Below are 21,311 nucleotides of genomic sequence, written 5' to 3'. Positions count from 1 at the left end.
TTCATTTTATCTCATTATGAAGTAATGTCTCCAAAACCAACTTGTAAGTTTCTTGCAATGCCCAGAACCTGAAGAATACCTGACATTCAAAATCTGTATTGGAAGAAGGAGAAACACCAACAAATGTCAGTGCTCTGATTCTATAAGCCACATGCAAGCCACCTGCTCCTTCCATAATTTGGGGCTCCCTGCAGCTCTCACTATGCTGCACAGTGGATCTGCCAACTTCCAAAACCTGTTTTTCTTCTGTAAGGACTTCATGGAGGAAAAACTCTAGGGTGACTTCCCGCAGGGTGTGCAGAACCTGTTCTCCAAGGAAAATGTGGGTGAGGCGCCTGAGTCTGGAGGGTCCAGAGCAGGAACAACATACCCAGCATTTGCTAAGCACATGCCCCACACAGATTCCAGTAAGGCCCTTCCATGTATGAGGGGACAAGCCTGGCTGGGGTCACGTGCCCAACAAGAGGGAGCAGGGGGTGCGAGAGTGTGGAGGGGGTAGCACTGTGGCCTGGGGACAGTGGCTTGCCCCCAAGAGAAAGGCCCCCACAGTGACCCAGAGGCCAGGTGCTCTGGGGCAGGTCCAGCTGTGGCCTGTGGCCTCAGGACAATGAGGGCGAGACCCCACCTACAGGGGCAGGAAGGGCGTTTGCTGTTTGATGGAAGCACCGTGAGGGCAGGCGGGCGCTCAGATTCAGAGACTGAGCATCCTGTGGGGAATCCACCCAGTTCCTTATCCGAGGCTAACAGGTGTTCCTCCTGGGTCTGTGGGGAGGGCAGGGGGCTGGGGAAGCAGGCAGCGTAGGCTTTGTGCACGTTGACCCCTGAGCCCCAGTGGGCCCGGACCAGGAGGCAGGCCCATGGCAGGCTGGTGGGGAGCCAGTTCCCACCAGCCTTGAGGGGAAGGACACTGGCCAGTGAGGGTGCCCGGGAACTCAGAGACCCCGGGCATGTGGAGGTGACAGGTACTTGGAGGGCACAGGTGTCCAGCTGCCTCCTGCCCCTAAGTGGGGGACTCAAGCAGACCCTGGGCAGGTGGCCAGCAGCCCTAACCGCCAGGCCCTCTGGCTGCTGACTGTTCTCACCACCTGGGGCCCCTCCACCTCTCTCCTCTCCCCCACTTCCTGGGGTGGCCATACACACATAGCTTGCCCCTACACAGAACGCTTGCTGTCCAGTTTCATCTGGCCCCAAATACCTTTGGTCAGGGCACTGCCGTCAGGCTCACATCAAGTGTACACATCCCAGTGTCTGGGTATCTAGCTGGGGCATCAGAGCCAAGGCCCATGACAAGGCAGTCGTGAGAAAGTGTGTGGCAGAGGGTGAGGCTGGACTCAGATGCCCATCAGGAGGGGGACACGGAGCGTCCCAGGGTTGCTGGGAGGGCTAGAAGCTGCAGAGCCATGCCAACAGGGCCAGACGCCACGGATTTTGGGGCACAAGGTGTGAGTGCCAGAAAAGTGGAGGGCAGGTGTAGAAACGGTGCCAGAAAGTAGGAAATGAGGTTTGGCCCCAAAGAAGATTCCAGACAGGAGGGGATTCAGGGACTCCTTGGCTTTGACTGGTAGTCAGCTGCCGAGAGAAGGAAGCGGCAGAGACAGGAGGCAAGGGGTTGGTTGGTGCGGGGCTGGGTGCTCCTCCTGTTCCCTACGATCCAGCAGGTGCTGTGAGGAAAAGTCACCTGACCTGTGGACCTGAGTCTCTGCCCAAGAGAGGACCGTTGTGAGAGTGTCCCAAGGAGGTCAGAGCACAGACAGAGGGGACACCGTCTTTCCAGAGCCAAACGCTGTGAACTCAGCTGAGCGTGGAGGGTTTCCCCAGAACCAGGAACACTGGCCGAACTGGCCTCTGGGGTTAGATTCAGGGCAGCACTCCACCTCCTGCCATTCTCCCCCGGCCAGAGAAAACGGACGGATGGATGCCTCCTAACAGGGACAGGGTGCACTCCACAATTTGCTCTCCAGGTTGTGCTTAGTCCTGGATGGACCATCTCTGAAACACATCAGCATCCCCTCAGGTCACCCAACCCCAGGGAGACTTGCAGCAGGTGTGGCCAGGTCTCCACCACATCGGGAGGTGGCCCAGAGGTGGTTCTCATGAGGAAGCGCTTGCAGTGTCCCAGAAAGACATGTCCTCAGCCGAGGTAGTTCACTGGTGGACTGGGCTCCTGTGCACAGAAGGTGTCTTTCTGTTCCTGCCCATTTTTCCAAAAAGGACACTTGAGATGAGGAGGGCCGAAGTTACAAAAGTATCTTTTTTTTTTTTTTCTAAGATTTTACTTATTTGAGAAATAGTGATTTCACACGCACAAGCAGGGGCAGGGGCAGAGGGAGAAGCAGACTCTCCACTGAGCAGGGAGCCCGACAGGATGAGGGGCTCCATCCTAGGACCGTGGGATGATGACCTGAGCTGAAGACAGACTGACTGAGCCACCCAGGCGCCCCACAGAAGAATCTTAATCCAAAATTTAAGGTATCTTAAATCCTCTTCCTTTCTCATCACAGTTCTAAGCAAAGTACACAAAAATTTTGGCAAATTTTCTAATGGTCTCCATGATTTGACAAACAGATTAAACATGGTTTTCACATCACAATATTGAACTCCCAGGACACAGTGATGGTGCGGGTGACCAGGACTGCCCTGGAGTGATGGGATGTGATGGGGAGCGGCCACAGCTGCTTGGGTGGCCACCTCCACCCTGAGTTACCAGCCGGTGAGTTGTGTGCCCACAGCCGATTCCTCCGCACCTGCGGGCAGCACCTAGCCCCGAATGCGGCTCCCAAGAGTCTGACCACAAGTTTGGGAAGAGGCAGCCGAGAAGGGAGCCCCGACTTCTGCGTCCTGTGGGGAGCGGCAAACACTGTGCGCTGTAACTACAGGCCAGCCTCCAGGGTGGTACGGGGTACCCGCCTCTGCTGGTCCTTCTGACCCTACCCCTGGTGGGGCCGAGAGCCTCCCAGGCTGGCTACCGGCAGTTGGGGCAGGACTGGAATCGGGGCCCCTCCAGCCAGCTGTGTGTGAGGAGGGAGGAAGGAGCAGGGCCTGTCCCGAGGTGGGTGAGGATCTCGTCAACATGCTGCTCTCAGGTCAGAAGTGTAGACTGAAAAAGAGCAAGTAAAAAATAGAGAAGACCTGCTCTTTCTCTGCAGGACGAATATAGAAATACTGGCCATAGGTCAGAACCTGAGCTTCGGAGCCTCCGGATCCCAAGCTGTGACGAATCTCAGATAAATCCAAACTGGACTATCTCCAACCTCTGCTGAAAGCTCAGGCCTGAGGAAGGGAGGGGGGCTCCTGTGGGTCCACCGGCCAGCGAGCCGCGCTGGGGGCGAGCGCCCTTTCCCATACCCACGGCCCGGCCAGACACCCCACCGCCCCGGGGGCCCCTCCCCACGTCCCACCCACACTCAGATCCCACCCCGGCGCCCCCCGCCCGCACACCCTCTCCCGCCCCCGGCGCCCCCTGGCCCCGCCCCAGCCTCACCCTCCGGCCTCCAGGACCAACCCCTCCCGCGCTCCGGGCCGCGGCTCCCGGCACCGCCCCCCGACACCGCCCCCGGCTGGGGCCGCAGGAGCAGGTGCAGCCCCGCCCCCTGCTCGGCCCTTGGGCCCCGCCTCCCGCGCCTGCGGACCGACGGGAGGACGAGCTCCAGTCCCCGGAGGTGGCCCGGTCCCTCGGCGTCGCCCCGCGCCCTCCCCCGCGCCCCGCCCCGCGCCCCCGGGCGCCCCCCGCCCTCCTGGCATGGAGCCCGAGGGGCGCGCCCGGGACCGGGTCCCCAGGTGGGCGCGGGGCGCGGGGCGGGGGCGGGGCGGGGGGGAGGGCGCGGGGCGGGCGCGGGACCCTGGTGCCCACGCGCGCTCATGGGCTCCGCGGGGCGCAGATGCGCGCGGAACTTTCCGCGGGGCTTACAGGTCACTTTACTGTAGGATCGATCCTTACGGGTTCGAAAGGCCTGAAGACTTCGATTATGCAGCCTATGAAGAGTTTTTGTCCACCTACCTGGTGATCCTCACCAGACGAGCCATAAAGTGGTCAAAGCTTCTCAAGGGCAGCAGCAGTGTCCAGAGGAGTGGGACAGGTGAGTGGGAGCCTGGTCCACCACGATCTGGCCACCGGGCAGCTCTCCCGGGCAGGGGATGCCTGAGCCCTTACCTGGGGGTGCAGGGGAGAGGGCGGGGGTGCCCTGAGTCCTTACCTTGGGGCGCAGAGTCTTAGCTCACTGGAACTTGCTCTTTGAAGACGCGAAAGACCCTTCTCTCCCTTTGAGATGGGGACTTTGGCAGGTATCCATGGGGCCCTTGGCCTTCCTTCCAAATGGGACCAATGTAGGGGGTAGCTGGCAGGAGAGTGAGCAGGGCTCCCCCCTGCTCCATACACACAGGGAAGCACACCCACCCTGCTCCCCCTCCTTCAGGTTTTGGGGTGATGCCGCCTCCAGGACGCCTTCCCAGGGTCGCATCTGGGATGGCAGGCCCTTCATCTTATATCCCACACCCACCCAATTGGCCTCTGGCTATATAGCTGGTGTGTGGCTGGTTTAGAGTATTCCGGCTGGAATCAGACATCCCTCCCTGCCAGCAGGGGTTGGTCTCTATAATTGCTTCAATATTTGTTAAATGAATGAGGTGTTTGCCTGCCAGGTTCCCCAGACTGCAGATAAACAGACCAGTGGAACCTGCTGGTAGGTGGGGAGGGCGTTGGTCGCCATGCACTTCCCCTTCCAGGAGTTAAGATACGGGGCGTTCTGAAATAGGACCTGAGTGACAATGAAGGGTGAGGGCAGAGGTCAGCTACAGGGACAGAACTATGTGACTGGCATCAGGGATGTAATGAGGGTGCACTGGAATTGGAACCAGGGCTCCATCACATGACCAGGCGGACAGAGGCCAACCATACATGGGTTTTTTTTTTTTTAATTTATTTATGATAGTCATACAGAGAGAAAGAGAGAGAGGCAGAGACACAGGCAGAAGGAGAAGCAGGCTCCATGCACCGGGAGCCTGATGTGGGATTCGATCCCGGGTCTCCAGGATCGCGCCCTGGGCCAAAGGCAGGCGCCAAACCGCTGCGCCACCCAGGGCAGTGACTAGGTGAATTTTTGCTTTTAAAGGGCCCAGTGAACAGGGCGTAGAGTGGCCCCACACGTAGCGCAGTGGGACGAGAGGGTTGGTGGAAGCAGGCTGGTCTTGCAGGGGCGTGCTCACGGGGGAGGGAGGCTCCTGCTGGACACTGGGCCACACTGCCAAGGGGCCTGTCCCTTGACAGCCCGTCCTCAACCCGTGGGCCCCTGGGCTGCTACTGATGGGGGCGGGTTTAGTAGTTGCTCTGGTCAGCTGGTGTCGCAGGGCTGCCGGGGTTGGCAGGGTGTCAGGCTGGGGGCCCACAGGGATCACTCATGTCCATCCCCGGGGAGTCCCTGTGTCAGCACGTCGGCTTCTATCTTCCTTTTCATTTATTCTTAAAAGTTGACTGGTCTTTTGTTCTAAAAAAATACTTAAAAGTATATAAAAGTAAACAAAGCTTATATACATGGTAAGACACGCTAGTCGCAGGACAGGACGTGAGGGACTCTGAGTTCCTCTCCTGGCCCAGACCCATGCGTCCGGCAGAGGCGATCACGAGACCCACATGAGTGGACACAACAGGGGTCTGCTTCCTCCTCTTCGCTCTTTTTATCCGTGGCAGATGTCCACAAGCACCTTCCCCCTCGACTGGGATACCATGTGGGCAGACCCCCCCTGGCCCGGGCCAGCCGTCCTACACCTGTTCCATCTACACCAGTGCCCAGGGCAGGAGCTGCTGGCCCATCTCCTTCTGGTGGCTTAGAGGGTCAGCACCATCTAAGTTAGAACTAAGCTGCAGAAATATACCTTCAAAGACAAATACCAATAAGTGCAGGGATCTGCTTCGCTGATCAGGACAGATGGCTCCAGGTTAATTGTCTGGGGTCCACTGTGTTTCCAGAGGTGTTCCCTGCGTTCCCTGAGCCCTGCTGGGAAGGTCAGTCTCTGGGGACAGGTAAGCTGTTTTCGTTCTCTTAGGAGGAAACCTTGTGCCTTCAGATAACAAACAACAAAAGTAGCAGAAGCCTTCGTCCTTGGAAACAGTTGCAACAGCTCTGACTCCTTGGCCTGGGGTCCTGGTAGGGTCAGAGTCCTGCTTTCTTTTCTTTTTCTTTCTTTATATTAAAAAAGAAAAAGTTAATTTGCAGAGAAATTCACTCTTACCTGTTTACACTTCTGTGGGTTTAGACAAACACACAGAGCCCATGTCGCTTCCAGCAAGAGTGAAAACAGCGCATGGCCTTGAATGCCCCTCCTGCCACCCAGGCGCCACGGGTCCTCTCCTTGCTTGGGGAGCTGGGGCCCCAGGAGGGCAGAGGACCACCCGCCTTCTGAGGCTGCTCCTTCCCCTCCGGCTGCTTCGGAGCTGCATCCCCGATCTCGGGTCTGCGGGCTGTGGTTTGGTTATTGCTGAGGAACATCCCAGTGTCTGGCGACCATGGGTGTTGTGTGCGCCCGTCCACAGAGGGACCGGCAGGATGCAGGATGCCGTCCTAGCAGGGAAACTCCAGGAGCCGGGTGGGGGGGGGTGGGGGGGGGCGGTGGCTCGAATGCGCACTGATGGTTCATGTGCCGGCAGCCGCCCACTGTCCTCCCAAATGGCCGCAGGCTGGGGTCGTGCGTGCCTACTCACTGCCCCACGGCCTCGCTGCCACTCCTGTCACCTACCTTCTTTGTGGGAAAGACCATCCTGCTTGCAAGCGTTTCCTTTGCAATCGGTTCCTGCGTGAGGGGCTGTTTCTGGATTTCTTTTGGCCCTCGTGGTCTGCGTTCATTTCCACTCGCGCCGCCAAGTCTGGGTCACTGGGATCAGGGGAAGCCTGGAGCACAGGCCGTGCCTCCCGCCTGTCCCCTGGGCAGCTTTGGTTCTGCTGCGTCCTCTGACTTCCCCTGGGGTTGGGTTGAACTCGTGGACCCAGTTTACAGTTGCAGTTGTTGGTTGTGGGCAGGTGGAGGCACCTGGGTTCTGTGTGTCAGAGCCTGGACAGCTCCTTCAGGGCTTTCGGGTCCCACTTGGGCACAAAGTGCAGCGGGCCAGGCGAGGGCGGCCTGAACTCCTAGTGTCCTGGTCGCACGTGAACGCACCAGCCAGACACTGCCTCTGCGCCCGCGTCGCCGCGCGGGTCGTCGTGCGGAGCCCGGGAGCTTCCCTCCCAGCTCCTGGCTGGGACTCACTGGGGCTCGGTCCACAGTGCTCTCTTGACCAGCAACTTCCTCACTCCTGTGACATTTTTCTGTTAAATGCCACTGGTGCCTCAGATTTTTTTCTTTTTATAGCGCATCATGGAACTTCACTCACTGCATGACTTTATTTTTTCTTAAAGTCATTTCTTTTTATTTTATATATTTTATAGTCCGTTTCTTTTGTTTGTTTCTTTTTTAAAAATAGTACTTATAATATGAAAGGAGAACAACAAACCTTTGAATTTTCAAAGGAAAATAAACTCTTTGAGGGTTAAATTAAGACTGTTAAAAGCCTAATGTAGCGCCTTGGGTTTCCTGCAATTCATTTGAATGTTAGTCTCACAAATCTTTCCATCGACCTGGGAAATTAGTGAGGATCCTGTGGTTTTTGGCTTCTTTTCCTATATGTTTCTATAGTCATTAGAAAGTTAATGCTTACTTTTTCACATGTTTATCATCAGTAGAAATATTCCTCTCAAAGTAGTTCTTAACGTACACAAATCAGGTGCAGAACCAGACGGTGACACCTGCCGCTGAAGCCCCCAGCACGTGGGCCACATGGACACCCAGCCCCCAAACCCACTGTTGCGCTCACTGCCGGGCCTCCGCCTGGGCTCTGCCTCACACTCATTCTTTGTGGCTGCACAGGGCCTTCCCGAGCCCCATCTGACCTGGTCCTGTGTCCCTGTCACCCCCAGGGCTGGACCGTGCACCTGAGCTTCCGCTCATGCCCACAACTGTCCCTCTGACCCTCACGGCTCAGCTCCCAGCTCCCGGGCCAGCAAGGGCCTCTTCCTGCCTCCTGTCCCTCCGGCTTTCCTGGTGTCCCGTGTGTGCCTGGGTGGTCACCAGCTCTGCCTCGGGGTGCAGGGACCGATCCTGGCTTGAGGCCTGGCCTGCGGCATCCGGCGCAGCCCGCGCCAGGGTGGGAATGGGGGAGGCCCTGGGGCCACTGGCTGTCACCTCCCTGCCGGTGACAAATGTGGGACGGTGACAGACCCCGTAACCAGCATGTGTCAGGTTTTGCCTGTTTGATGGGGGGAGAAGTGAGCCGAAAGCATGGACACCTGTGCCCTGCATGGTTTCTGCGCCCCGAGACGCCCTCTGGAGCAGCCCCTTCTGTCTGTTTCAGTGAAGCGCTACATCCGGAAAGGTGTCCCCCTGGAGCACCGGGCCCGCGTCTGGATGGGTGTGAGCGGAGCCCAGGCCCAGATGGACCAGAACCCTGGCTATTATCATCGACTCCTCCAGGGAGAGCGAAGTGACAGGCTGGAGGAGGCCATCAGGACAGGTGAGCCACCAGGCCGGTTGGGTAGCAGGCTACTGCCCAGAGTCCTAACGCAGAAGAGGAAACACATGTTCAGGAGCCACCTGCTGCTTTTGAGATTTGATTTTTCTTAAAGGAAAATCAACAGTTAAGCATTCATGAGGGGTGCACAGGGGCTTTGACTGCTTCAGCAAACACCAGAGCACCAGCAAGCTGGCAGGGACGGCAGGGACCGGTTAGGGATGCGGAGGGTAATCTCCCAGAGGGATTTGTGCTGACGGCAGCACCTTTGGATTTACGAACATGGTGACACGTGTGTCCTGACTCTGCACAGCCGAGCTGCCCATCTCATCTCAGTGTCAGACTCCTGTTGTCTAGGGTGCTGACAGGTCCCCAGATTTTCTCACCAGCTCCTATATGTCCAAAGTGCCCCAAATATTTAACCTAAACTGAATAATTAGATTTTGAGGCAGAGTATCTGCTTTTCTGATTTTTTGAGAAATACAAACTTAAACACAAAATAATTTTTGTTTTTTTTTAATTTAAAAAAGATTTTATGTATTTATTTGACACATAGAGAATATGCACACAAGCTTGGGGAGGGGCAGATGGAGAAGCAGACTCCCTGGGAGTCTGCAGGGAGCCCAACCCAGCAATCTATCCCAGGACCCTGAGCCGAAGGCAGATGTTTCACCCACTGAGCCCTTCAGGCATCCCCACAAAATAATAAAACTGAATGTTCCTATTGGTTTAAAAAGTGAATTGAAAGGTTCTGTTGTGGGCAGCCCGGGTGGCTCAGTGGTTTAGCACTGCCTTCAGCCCAGGGCGTGATCCTGGAGTCCCAGGATTGAGTCCCACGTCGGGCTCCCTGCATGGAGCCTGCTTCTCTCTGTCTGTCTGTCTGTCTCTCTCTCTCTCTGTCTCTCATGAATAAATAAATTTAAAAAAAAGAAAAGAAAAAAAGAAAGGCTCTATTGTGTGCTGACATTTTTGGATAAAAATTTTTTTATTGTGGTAAAATATACATAACAATTTTCCATTCCATCTTCCCAAACTGAAACTGTGCCCATTAACCGCCAGCGACTTCCCGCCCCTGGCCTGGCCTCCTCCTTTCTGCCCCATGTCAGTGACATCACAGAGAATGTGCCCTCTTGTGGGTTCTGGGGGTCTGGCCAGGCTGTAGCATGTCTGAGTCTCATTCCTTTTTGGGGCTGAGCCCCGTTGGGTTGTGTGGACAGACCCCGACAGCTCCTCTGTTCTGCCATTCTCAGGAACTACAGTCACCTCCTGCTTTTGTGAGTTTGCTGTTTGGAACTGTGTACCCATGTTTCTCTGGGACCCTGTTCCAGCTGTTCTGGGTACGAGCCCAGAATTGGGACTGCTGATCATGGGGTTGCTCTGGGTCTGCTTTGCTGCGGGGTCTGGAGAAATCACTGCAGGGACAGAGGGGCAAAGCTTCTCTTAGTAAAGGACGTTACATACGAATGAGCACAGCTGGTCACTCCAGAGTCTGAACTAGTAAAAACCACTAATATTCTCCTGGTGGATTCTAGCTTTGGAATGTTTAGAACTCCAGGGAAAAAAAGCCTTTTTGTATACAAACATATAAGGAAAACTAATGTGCTCTGAGGCAGTAAAGCTTACTGTCCAGGTCAGGTCTGCTCTTTCATCAGCAGGGGTTCAGCTTGGGTGCGGTAGGTAGGAACAGAAGCACCCCCATCAGCAGGGGTAACAGCACGAGCAGAGGCTGGCCCACAGGCACCTCACCCGATGGCCGTGCGGGGAGCTGGGGGGGCCGCGGGTCCATCCACTCTGGTAATCACACCTGGCGCAGCAGCAAACACCCCCTAATGTCATCCAAGTGGGGTCAGTGGGTTTAGAAGGAAGATACAAACCCTCTTCTTTCCTTCTGCCCGTCTGCAGGGCTGACAGGTAAGAGTGGGCGTCGCGTCTGCGTGGTGCTGGTGCAGAAGGCAGGCTGGGGCCAAGGCAGAGAGAGGCTGGCTGGTGACTTTATTAATCTCCCTGTTGTTAGTCACGTCAGATTTCTGGAAGGGATTCTCAGTGTGTCTTCTGTCTTCAGAATTGGGAAGTTTTCCCAGCATTGTGCACGGAGCTCACCTGTCGCCTAGGGTCCTAGAGCTGAGCACCCTCCTGGGCTTACGGGGGATCCTGGGGACGGCAGTGCAGTTGGGGTGCGGGACGGAAGACCATGCGGAGAGGCGGGGACCAGGTGGCGGGAAAAGCCCCTTCAAAGAGCAGGTGCCATTGGGCCTGCCGGGGCTACTGGGCTGCAGCTGTGGGGCAGGGGACCCAGTGAAGGCCTCTGTCGCCCTGACTGCAGTTGCTGTGGCCTTGCTGCCCAGGCAGGGTAGCCAGGGTCACCAGGTGGACTTTGGGGCCCCCTTCAGGGGTATACACTAGGGATATTGGGTACATCACGGGCCAGTCTGGATAATTCCATGTGAATCTTCCTGCAGATATGAATAGGACCTTCCCCGACAATGTAAAATTCCGGAAGAATGCAGATCCCTGTTTACAAAAGACGCTGTACAACATCCTGTTGGCCTACGGGCGCCACAATGAAGGTGTGGGCTATTGCCAGGTAAGCCCCTGGATATCAGCGCATGGGAGTCTGGGTCAGGAAGGTGAGCATGCTCAGCACCCCGGCTGTTGCAGGGATGGTCTCCAGCTGCACACCGTGTTCCATTCCACTCCTGAGCTCCTGAGCCTAAGCCCTACATGCAGGGCACTGACTCTGGAGTGTTTCCCAAGTGGAGAAGGAGTAAGACATCAGACCTAGGGAGAGGTGAGGCTAGAGCACACAGGACGTCCCTTACGTGAGCGGGGCTGTGTTTACTGCAGTGAGCGACCAGCACTCCCTGGCGTTGTGCACACGGGGTGCGGTGGGGGTTCCTTCCACATTATTTCTGGAAGTCGGATCTTCCCTGCAATCGAGGGCAACCACAGGCCCCCTCAGCTTGATGTTCACATTTCCACCACATTTCCATCATCTTGTATGGATTTGCCACAGGAAGCAGCGCATCACGTGTGGATGAGTCCTTGCTTGATCCTCCCAGGGGGTCACTCTGGGGCGCAGGGCTGCAGAGGTGCAGTCTGCGCACCTGTGTGGGGCATGAGCGACTCCCCGAGTGGCCTCTGCTGCTGGAGGTGTGTGAACTGCCCATGTGCACACTCACCGTGCATCAGCACCCGGAGGGCCTGTGGCCCACAGTGGGAGCGGCTTCCTGCTTCCCACACTCCTGCTTCTAGGGCTTTCTGGGGAGGCAGGGATTCGGCAAGAAGTTTGCATCCATCAGTCTCGGGCTCCAGGAACTGGTTGGTCAGGCTGGGGTAGGGGCTCGAGCCACAGCTGCAGAGATGAGAGGGGCAGGACCTTCTGCAAAGATTTGGACCAGAGTGCTATCCACCCGAGAACGCGCGGGCCCACTGTGTTTTCACGTTGCTCTGGCGCCTATAGGTGATGCCACATCCTGGATGGGGACTGGCCTGCAGGGGCTGCGAAACTGCCTTCCCACGGTCCAATGACCAGTTCCTGCAGTTCTTAAAAATAGCTTTTTAGAAAGCTATTTAATCACCCAGACAGCTGTAAGCCTTGGCCACTGCCAGAGCTCGCATGTGGGCCTGTGCGCGGCCCCGAGAGTGATGCCGGCTGTGTTCTGTCACTGTGGCAGGTGGGCCCTCCGCGGCCGCCGCCCTGAGCCTCCCCTGTCACGTGGCCTCCCTGCATGGTGTCCGCGTGTCTGGACCCATCCTGCTGGCCGACAGAAGCCGGTGTCCCCCTATTAGGAGGGGAGCACACGTGTAATTTAGAAAACCCCAAGAGGCACCGAAGGAGGACCTAGAAGGCGGGGTGTGTGGTGCCTGGAGCCCACGGGCACTGTCTCCGTCACAGACGTGTCCGCACCGCACGTCGCAGGCCACGTTCTTCATGATTTCTATGAAATCCGGTCGCGGGTCTGGTTTCCCGAGACAAACCGTGGTAGAAACTCAGTGTCGGTTGTGTCCCGGCGCGAGGCTGAGGATGGAGCAGTCTGCTCCCGGCGGAGCCGTCGCGCTCCCTCAGGCCGCTGCCTCGTCGGGCCGCGGGGCAGCGCAGGGACGTGAGGAGCGCGGGGCGCCGGGAGCCGCCCCAGGGCCGCAGCGTCTTGAGGCGGCTGAAAACCCGTCTTCTTGCTTCAGGGGATGAACTTCATCGCGGGCTACCTGCTCCTCGTAACCAAGAGTGAGGAAGAGTCCTTCTGGCTGCTGGACGCCCTCCTGGGGAGAATCCTGCCCGGTACGGCCCAGCGGGCAGGGGCGGCGTCTGTCGGGACCGGTCCGGTCGGGTTGCTCGGTAGCTGAGGTGAAAAATCTTGCCGCAAGCGACTTCCAGGGCGAGCAGCGACTTCCAGGGCGAGCAGCGTGTGGCGCGCTGGGCTGCGCGGCCGGGCGGGCGGGGCCTGGGGGCGCGTCCTCCGCACTGCGCCTCGAGCTCGCGCCGCCTGTGTTGGGGGCTCGGGGTGTCGCGGGGAGGCTCCTGCTGGCCCCAGAGCCGGTGGGGCGCCGCGGGCTCTGTGCAGACTCCTTCGATTTTGGGAATCGTCCTTGGAGTGATCGTCCACTGCTATGCTTACTGTCGTCAGGGTGAGAATCAGTCCTTCGTCACGTTCCTACCTTTCTGTTTATTTATTTATTTTTTATTTTATTTATGATAGTCACAGAGAGAGAGAGAGAGAGAGGCAGAGACACAGGCAGAGGGAGAAGCAGGCTCCATGCACCGGGAGCCCGACGTGGGATTCGATCCCGGGTCTCCAGGATCGCGCCCTGGGCCAAAGGCAGGCGCCAAACCGCTGCACCACCCAGGGATCCTGCATTTCTGTTTATTAACAGATATTCACTCCCTTTGGTAATTCCAAGTTAGTCATCAGTTTGTCAGTTAATAAAAACCACCGGTTTTGGTGACGCACGGTGTAGACTAAGACGGCTTTGGGAACAGACGCGGCCAGAGCCATCTTGGGTGGGGGAAGGCCTGTGCTCTCTCTTGCCCTGATGGTGGGATGCTCAGAGCCTCACGCCTGGCCCCGGGGGTGGACGGGTGAGTGCCCCCATCAGGCTAGAGCCCCCGTGCGCTCCCGGAGAGCTGGCCCGGCAGCCCCGTGGGCATGTGCAGTGTGGCGTCTGCCCTGCAGCACACACCCCTGTCGGCGTTGAAGAGCGGGACCCACCCCACAGGCCCAACTATCAAATCCATTTTACAGATGAGGACACCTGAGGCCTCGGACCCCATGGCTGTCAGACCTTGGCACGTGCCTTGGGGAAGCATGAACTAGAGTGGCACCATGACAGGAAGGAAGCATCTAGACAGATGGAGCTTCCTCACACTCCCTCGCCACCACGCATAAGGGCACGAGCACACACACCAGTGGCCCGCCTGGATGGGCTGCCTTCTAGGAAGGGGCAGTCCCGAGTGCGAGAGCCCTCAGTGTCCCCACTCTACTGTGGGGGCCTGAGCTGCTGGGGAGGGGATGGCAAGGAAGCAGGCAGGCCGCTTGCTAGATGCAGCAGTGATGGCCACATCCAGAGCCTGAATCATGATGAGTTACTCTTCCTTGTCAGCTCGGTTCTGTCTACAAGGATTTGCTGAGAACCTGTCTCGTGCCAGGGTTTCTCTGGGGGCCTGTGCACAGCTGTGCAGGGAACGCGAGGATGCCCTGGCGCCATCCCACACACAGCATGTTACAGAACGAACAGGTGTTGGGAGGCCGTAAGCACTGACTTAGAGACCCACAGGGGCTCCAGACTGACCCTAGAACCTTGTTTTTTAGCCCATAAAATGTCATTTCCTATCATCAAAAGGTTCCATTTCACCAAACTGCAATACAAACAGGTCTTGATTCAAAACCAAAATATCCAAACAACGCCAGGACAAAGGTGCTGGGAGGCACTGCTCGTCGGTCACACAAGCCAGGCGGCACCAGTGCGTGTCCTGCTTTTGCTTCTTTTTGTGTCACAGAGATGCACCCGTTCAGTCCTCAGGTGAGAAGCATGGAGGTGGCGGAGAGTGTAGACCAGAAACTCGGCCAGTGCCGCCCAATCCCTCCCTGGAGGAGCTGCCGCCGTACTGTCTGCACGTGCTGTGCGGGTTTCCTGAGTTCGTGTCCACATGCAGGGACACACAGACCTCACGATGAGGACCAGCAACATAGAACGTCAGCAATGAGAAAGAGGAGTGTAGACAAAATATGGTTCTTAGAAAAAGTGACGGAGCCGACAATCCCTGGCAGGACTGATGGGAAAGCAGGCTGGTATATAGAAATGAAAAGGGTGCTGTGATTGGAAACCTGTACAGATTTTTGAGAAACAAGAGAATATGAATAAAACGAACAGGCCACATGGAAACCTTGAGAAGAATACCGAGTAACAAAGCTGAATCGAGAGAAATAGACTGAGATGACCTGTGGACAGACACACTGTCACAGTGAACTTCACAGGAACTGATCAGTTCTATGCACTTTATCACTCTTGTGGGAAATAGAAGAAACACTCGTCAGCTTCTGGTATGGGGTTCCCACATCGTCGCCATCATACAGGCTGACCTCGCAGGTGGATGCGCAGCCACGCTCGAGCGCCGGCAGCAGCTGGGATCTTGCTGGGCGAAGGTAGAACTCTCCCTCAGGGAGAGTTCTTGTGGGATGCAAGGAAGGCCTAGTTGTGAGATACCTGAGGGCAGAGTGAAGCCATGCAGGCTGGAAAGAACCCTGGGGATGCATCCTGGTGCTGTGATTGTGGGGATGGCGTGCTGTCAGGTCAGGGATGGGTCATGCGGCAACAGCCCAGAAATCAGTCTCTGGATCCGTAGATCCTGGGAGCTGGTCTGGAAGATAGGTCATCTCCAGCCACCTCTGTGACAACTGTCCGCAAGGAAGGCAACAAAGTTAGACTCTTATTTCTATGCCAGATGAATTCAAGGTGAAAAAGCAAAACATTTGACACCGAGAAAATAAGATGTAGAAAGGTTTCACGACTACAGAGTACAGGGGAAGTTCTTGAATGAAATGCACTAAGTAGAAAAGGTGTGGCTGATAATTATGTTAAAATGAAAAACCGAGTTTGACACAGACATCGTGCGCAAAGTAAAAAGAGAAGCTGCAGTTTTGGGGAACGTGTCTGTGACCATGTGGTTAACACATAAAGGAGCCCTAAAGCTCTAAGCAGCAGCTCCATAGAAAATCCCTCAGTGTGCAAAGTAGGAGGGCTGCATGGCCGGCAGAGTCAGAAAGACGTGGCCAAGATCTCCGGCAAGCAAGGAGGAGCGGGCTCCCGCCTGTGAAGGACTGCAGAGCCTCGGTGTGCCACCAGCGGCCACTGCTCTGGGCCAGCAACTCCCCAGTTTCAGTGCAGTGGATGTGGGTTAGAAGGATCGTCAGCACACAGTGTCCGGACGCACTCCACTTGGCTGCACACACAGACCTGGCAGCTTGTGCCAACCTCCCATGACACCAGGCGGCCTCTTGTGGGTCGTCACCACTTGAACCCGGGGCATCCAGTGGAAGGAGGAGGGGTCAGGGAAAGGGGGAGGGGCTGACCTCAGGAACGCATGGGAGCACTGTCTGTCGTCTGTCTGTCGTGGGATAGCACAGCGAGTAATGAGCCAATGCCAATGAATGTATTGGCATCCTGAAGAGCTGGTGTGACCTGTTCCCCTCCAGACACAGGGAAACAGGTTGTTAGCCACTCAGCTGAAGCTAAAAAGTGGTCCAGGCCATGGTGGAGGCTCAGGGGTCTTGGGGGGCAGAGGGGACGGCGTGAGCAGCTCGTGAGCACGAGCTGCCCACGTGTCTCCTGAGGCCCCTGGATGCACATGCCCTGGAGGGTTGCCCGTGCCTGTGGGCCGTGCCTTTGCTTTCTCGTGGGGCCGCAGAGCATCAGTTTTGGAATTAGACTACACAGGGGTGAATCCCAGCACCCCACTCACTCACAGGCAGGGGACATGCGGCCCGTTCTCAGTCTGCCCCCCAGCCCGGCCCAGCCCTCCCATGTTTGCTTTTGCAAAAAGTCGGGGGAGCCTGACTTGGGGCCCAGTGCAGGGCTACATTCCCCATTCTCTGCTCAGCCTGGCGCTGGCCCTGACGTGTGCTCTTCTGCTCAGGTGGGCCAGGGACACGGGGTCTGTCTGCCTTGGCTTCAGGGCAGAATGCAGGGAGGAGAGAGGCTGGCCTGGGCCTGCTGTAGTCTGCGTGTGAGTTCAGCAGGTCTATTTTTGGAAGCCACTGTAAGCCTCTCTGGGGCAGGAACAAGGCCACTCTCCTGGGAGTTCAGCAAACCCTCTTACCTGTCCAGGGCTTAACCCTGGCTCCCCCGGGGACGTCACTCAGAGAATTGGGTTGCATACAGGACACTCTGGAGGGACAACGGACTCTACTCTTGTCTCCCCAGGGGTGCCAGGCTCTCAGTTTGAGAGGAGGAGACAGATGCGGAATGAGGACAAGAGCAGGACAAACTGAGAATCTGGATTGGCTACTCCCAGATCATTTCCAGGGTCCTCTGGCATTCAGTGTGGCTTCCCATGTGCCGCCTCTCTGAAAGTCAGTAACGTGACCATGGCATCGTGTCAGCATTCATAAGGATCCTGTTTTCACTGGGTTGGTTAACCTCTTGTCCCTTTGCCCTGGGGACTGCCAGAGTGTGTGTGAGTGGCAGACTAGACTGTCGGGCCTGGTGTCAGATTTTCCTGTGTTATTACGTAGACTCCTGACTGAATTTTAATAGCAGACACTAAACATTAAAATGTATTACAGTGTGTTGCATTAATGTCATAAAAAGTTCTTTGGCAAGACAGATGTGTATCCGGGGGGCATGCCATCGGGAGCACTGTGTGTATGAGCTGCCAACTGGCACCCAGGCCCTGAATGGCAGACGTCGTCTTAGTGGGGTGTGCTGTGCTCGTGCAGCCAGGGACCCCATGCCACTGACTGGACAGCAACTGGTTCTCCTTGGGGACAAATGGGAAGACTTTAGACCTCGTACTGCCTAAATCCCATTGTCAGGGTGGGTATGTTTGGCTCCTTGTAGAATTCTGAGGGACATAATGTCCTGGGCCCTCAGGTGTGGAGGCCACACTCAGGCCTGACTCCGAGAGCCTGCGCGTCTCCAGGGCTCCATGTGGGAACGTGTGGTGCTTAGAGCCCCATGCTCTGTGGGGCTGCCTGGGCCCACCACTTCCCTGGCTCCCAGGAGGGGCACTCAGCACTGTCCCAAAGGCTCAGAGGGTGCCGTGCCTGCCCCTCTGCTGGGTGGCCCTCAGAGACAGCATCGTGTGTTGGCTCCGGGGACCGCATGCGAGTGGCCTTCTGTGCATCCCGTTTCTCTTGTTCACTCGAGGCTCACCATGTGGTAGCAGGTGTCAGGATCTCCTCCTGAAGCCAAGTGGAGTTCCAGGGTGTGTACCATGCACGTTTTTATCTGTGAACCGGAGGCGGACCTGGGCTTGCATCCACTTTTCGGTGGCCATGGGTACTGCTGCTGTGAACATGGTGTGCAAATGCCCCAGGGTCTCATTGCCCTCCGCAGCGGCACACTTTGGGAGCCACTCCCAGGGCTCCTGGTGTCTTGCTTAGGAGGCTCCCTGGACCCTTCTCTCCTGGAAAGGGCCCTCCTGGCCAGAACGGGGCCAGGGATGCAGTGCCTGCTCTCTGCTCTCGTCCATGTGGTAGATTACTATGGTCCCGCCATGCTGGGCCTGAAGACAGACCAGGAGGTCCTGGGGGAGCTGGTGAAGACCAAGCTGCCGGCGGTGGCGGCCCTGATGGACGGGCACGGTGTCCTGTGGACCCTGGTGGTATCCCGCTGGTTCATCTGCCTGTTTGTGGACATCCTGCCCGTGGAGGTGAGTGTGGTGGGTGCCTCTCCGGGGCCGGGGCCGCTGGGGCCGCCACCCTGTGATGCATCAAGTGTTTCTCTGCAGACGGTGTTCCGAATCTGGGACTGTTTGTTCAACGAAGGATCCAAGATTATCTTCCGGGTGGCCCTGACCCTAATTAAACAGCATCAGGGCTTTATTTTGGAAGCCACCAGTGTGGTGGACATCTGTGAGAGGTTCAAGGAGATCACCAGAGGGAGTCTTGTGACCGACTGCCACACTTTCATGCAGGTGAGCATCTGGGTGGGCTCTGTAGCACCGCCCCATAGCCCAGCCCAGAGCTAGCTTCTGCCTCTCCCTAGTCCACCCTGGGCCTCTGTATTGATGGGCCCAACCTCCCTCCAAGCAGCCCTTCCAGACCCATCTCCCAGAGCCTGACTGCTGCACCTGCTGCTGGGTCGCAAGCCCCATGGTGTGCTCCAGGGTGGCAGGGACCCCTGGTCCCTGGGGTCAGACCCACCTGACCCACCATCCTGTTGGAGCCCTTGCCCTGCTGCCAGCATCTCCTTGGACCCGGGGCAGGGAGGGGAGGTCTCCTGTGTTTGTTGTCCCACCCGGTAGGGCAGCTTCCTGCAGCTGGGTCCCGGATCCGGGACAGGCTGTGAATCAGCTGAGTGAATGAAGTAGGAGTTGACAGTCCTTCTGAGGAGGCCGTGGAGGCTGAGAGAGGCATATTTTAGGTTTTCCCCTTTCCACCTGAAAGAGTCATCAATGCAGGGGAGGTGGCAGAAGGTGCCAGGAAGGCCAGGAGCCAGGTGGTTCTCCCTGCCTCCCAGGAGGTAGGAAGCCCATAGCTCTGCGTGGGGACACTGGCCACTGTCAGGCAGCTCAAGGGTGGCCTTCTGTTGGCAGGACTGCCCTAGGATCCAGGATGCTGGCCGGTACTCGACTAGAGCTTTCTCCCACCAGGGGGAGTGGGGCAACCCTTAGGGAGCAGCCTGGACAGAGCGAGAGCAGCCGTGGCCTGGGCCCTGGGGCCAGAGAGGAGGGGTCCTGCCTATAGGTAGCCTTGAGGACAAAGGACCACTGGCTGTCGGGGACCCTAGCCAGCAGGGGATACAAGCGTTTTCTGAATGATGGATGATGGGCAGGGTCATCTCAGCCGGTACACACCTGTGCCCTGCAGCTGAGCCATTTGGACACTGGTCAGGTGCACCTGGAGCCCATCACGCATGGCAGAAGGGCTCTTCTGTGCCTGGGGGCCCTTCGGTGCCAGTGTGAGGAGAGATGCAGGCAGCAGGGGAGATGCTAGCAGCAGTCTGGAGATGAGCCTGCCATTTAGGTTCAGGAGCCGGCACACCAGACGGGACAGGACAGGACCGTAGCCGGCCCTCAGCAGCGTCCCTGCTGCAAGCGCCTCCTGGCCTGAGGTCCCGCACGGAGGGTGATCAGGGGTTTTCTGTTTTGATGAGATGGAATTCCTCTTGTAACACATACAACAGCTCAGGGGTCTCTAGTACATTCCAACGTTGTGCGGCCACCACCCACTCCCCGCCCCCCACCTAGGCTGTCTGCCGGTTAGCCTCCGTGTGTGACCAGCCAGCAGAGGACTTGCACACAGCAGGTGCTCCTTAAGTGCTGGTATCCGTAGAGCGCCACAGGCAGCCAGGTGGCTGGTATCCTTGCCAGCTTGCCCACAGGGGAACCGCTGTGCTTGGTCACACAGGGCGGGTACGCCCCTTCGAGGGAGGGGAGTCGAACATGCATTTGTGTTAAAGCATGTCAGCATGGTACTTGCAGCTCATAAATCAGAGCTCTCTGCAATCCCGCATGAGAACATCTAGAACATTCTGGAGAACAGAAGCAGGGACCTCGCACGAGCTCAGTGCAGCAATCCCAGGAAGAATGCAGCTCCACACCGACGAGGATTTGCCTGCCGCCCTCCTCCTTCAGGAACGTGGCGAGTCAGGACAGAAACACTCCAGCCTGACCTTAGTCCCTATGTAATATGTACCTATGGAAGAATTTCTGGAATTTATTTTTTATTTTTTTGAATTTCTTTAAAAAACCCTTTTTAATGCTAGCCTTACTTTTGGTTAGTTTGTAACTGTGAATTCCTCAGCTGTCACTGTGGAGATTATTAAATTATTAAGCATAAAAGATGTGATGGCAGGACCTTCCTTCCACTCCCCAGGGGCTCCGGGCTGTGGCTTCAGAGCTGCCACAAGCCCTCAGGGTCAAAGGGTCAGAACAAATGCCCCACCCTGGGGAACAGTCTGGCAGGGCAGGGTAGGGCAGGGCGCAGCACAGCCTGAGGGGGTTGGTGAGAGCTCGCAGAAGATTGCAGCTGCAGGCCCTTACCTGGTGCCTGTGGGGATGCAGCAGAGCTGATAACATGTTGGTTTTTTAAACTTTTTCTGTTCCAGAAAATCTTCTCAGAGCCTGGAAGCTTGTCCATGGCCACCATCACCAGGCTTCGTGAGAGCTGCAGGGCCAAGCTGCTGGCACAAGGCTGACCGAAGGACCCCTTATTCACCGCCTGCCCTCGGCGAGGCTTCATTTCTAGGGCTGACCAGTCCTAACTGCTTCCTTTTTTTAGCGCTGTGAATACTTGGCGTTCTTACACTTGTGAATTTCTTAAAAGAATGATGTAGCTGTGGACGCAGTAATGGGCTACAGAATCATAAATTTCTAAAAATGTATTTTTACTTGAGATGTTCAGTTATAAAATGAGATGTATTTATAATAAAGTATGTCAACACCTATGAGTTTGCGGTGATCAGCTTATCTGCAGACTGAAACTTAAAACTGCAAACTCTCATTAGTGTTATTAATGCCAATCAGGTATTCTTCTATTTTTTCCTGTGGCACAGAGTTTACCTTTACGTGAGGTTTGTGCACACAGCACAGGACTTCTGGAGACAGGTAATTTTTAAA

General features: G+C 56.7%; 1 protein-coding gene across 2 annotated transcripts; it reads left to right on the top strand.

Annotated features, from left to right (window-relative positions):
* The first annotated feature begins 3,625 nt into the window (after positions 1–3,625).
* Positions 3,626–21,139, top strand: GRTP1 (growth hormone regulated TBC protein 1). 2 transcript variants are annotated; one of them, XR_012002064.1, is made up of 9 exons: positions 3,626–3,777; positions 3,925–4,076; positions 8,378–8,536; positions 10,993–11,117; positions 12,716–12,812; positions 17,897–17,954; positions 18,229–18,401; positions 18,480–18,665; positions 20,801–21,139. XR_012002064.1 is itself a non-coding variant. In XM_072761116.1 (8 exons), exons 1-8 carry the CDS (start codon positions 3,740–3,742, stop codon positions 20,888–20,890), a joined length of 1,020 nt encoding a protein of 339 aa, XP_072617217.1. In that variant the 5' UTR covers positions 3,626–3,739; the 3' UTR covers positions 20,891–21,139. The 2 variants fall into 2 exon arrangements, 1 of the variants encoding a protein (XP_072617217.1); XM_072761116.1 differs by lacking the exon at positions 17,897–17,954.
* The last annotated feature ends 172 nt before the right edge of the window (positions 21,140–21,311 follow it).

The sequence above is a fragment of the Vulpes vulpes genome, chromosome 6 (genome assembly GCF_048418805.1).
Source record: "Vulpes vulpes isolate BD-2025 chromosome 6, VulVul3, whole genome shotgun sequence".
Lineage (NCBI taxonomy): Eukaryota > Metazoa > Chordata > Mammalia > Carnivora > Canidae > Vulpes > Vulpes vulpes.
The sequence above is the reverse complement of the archived record's forward strand: the minus strand, read 5'-3'. Positions and strand labels throughout refer to the sequence as shown.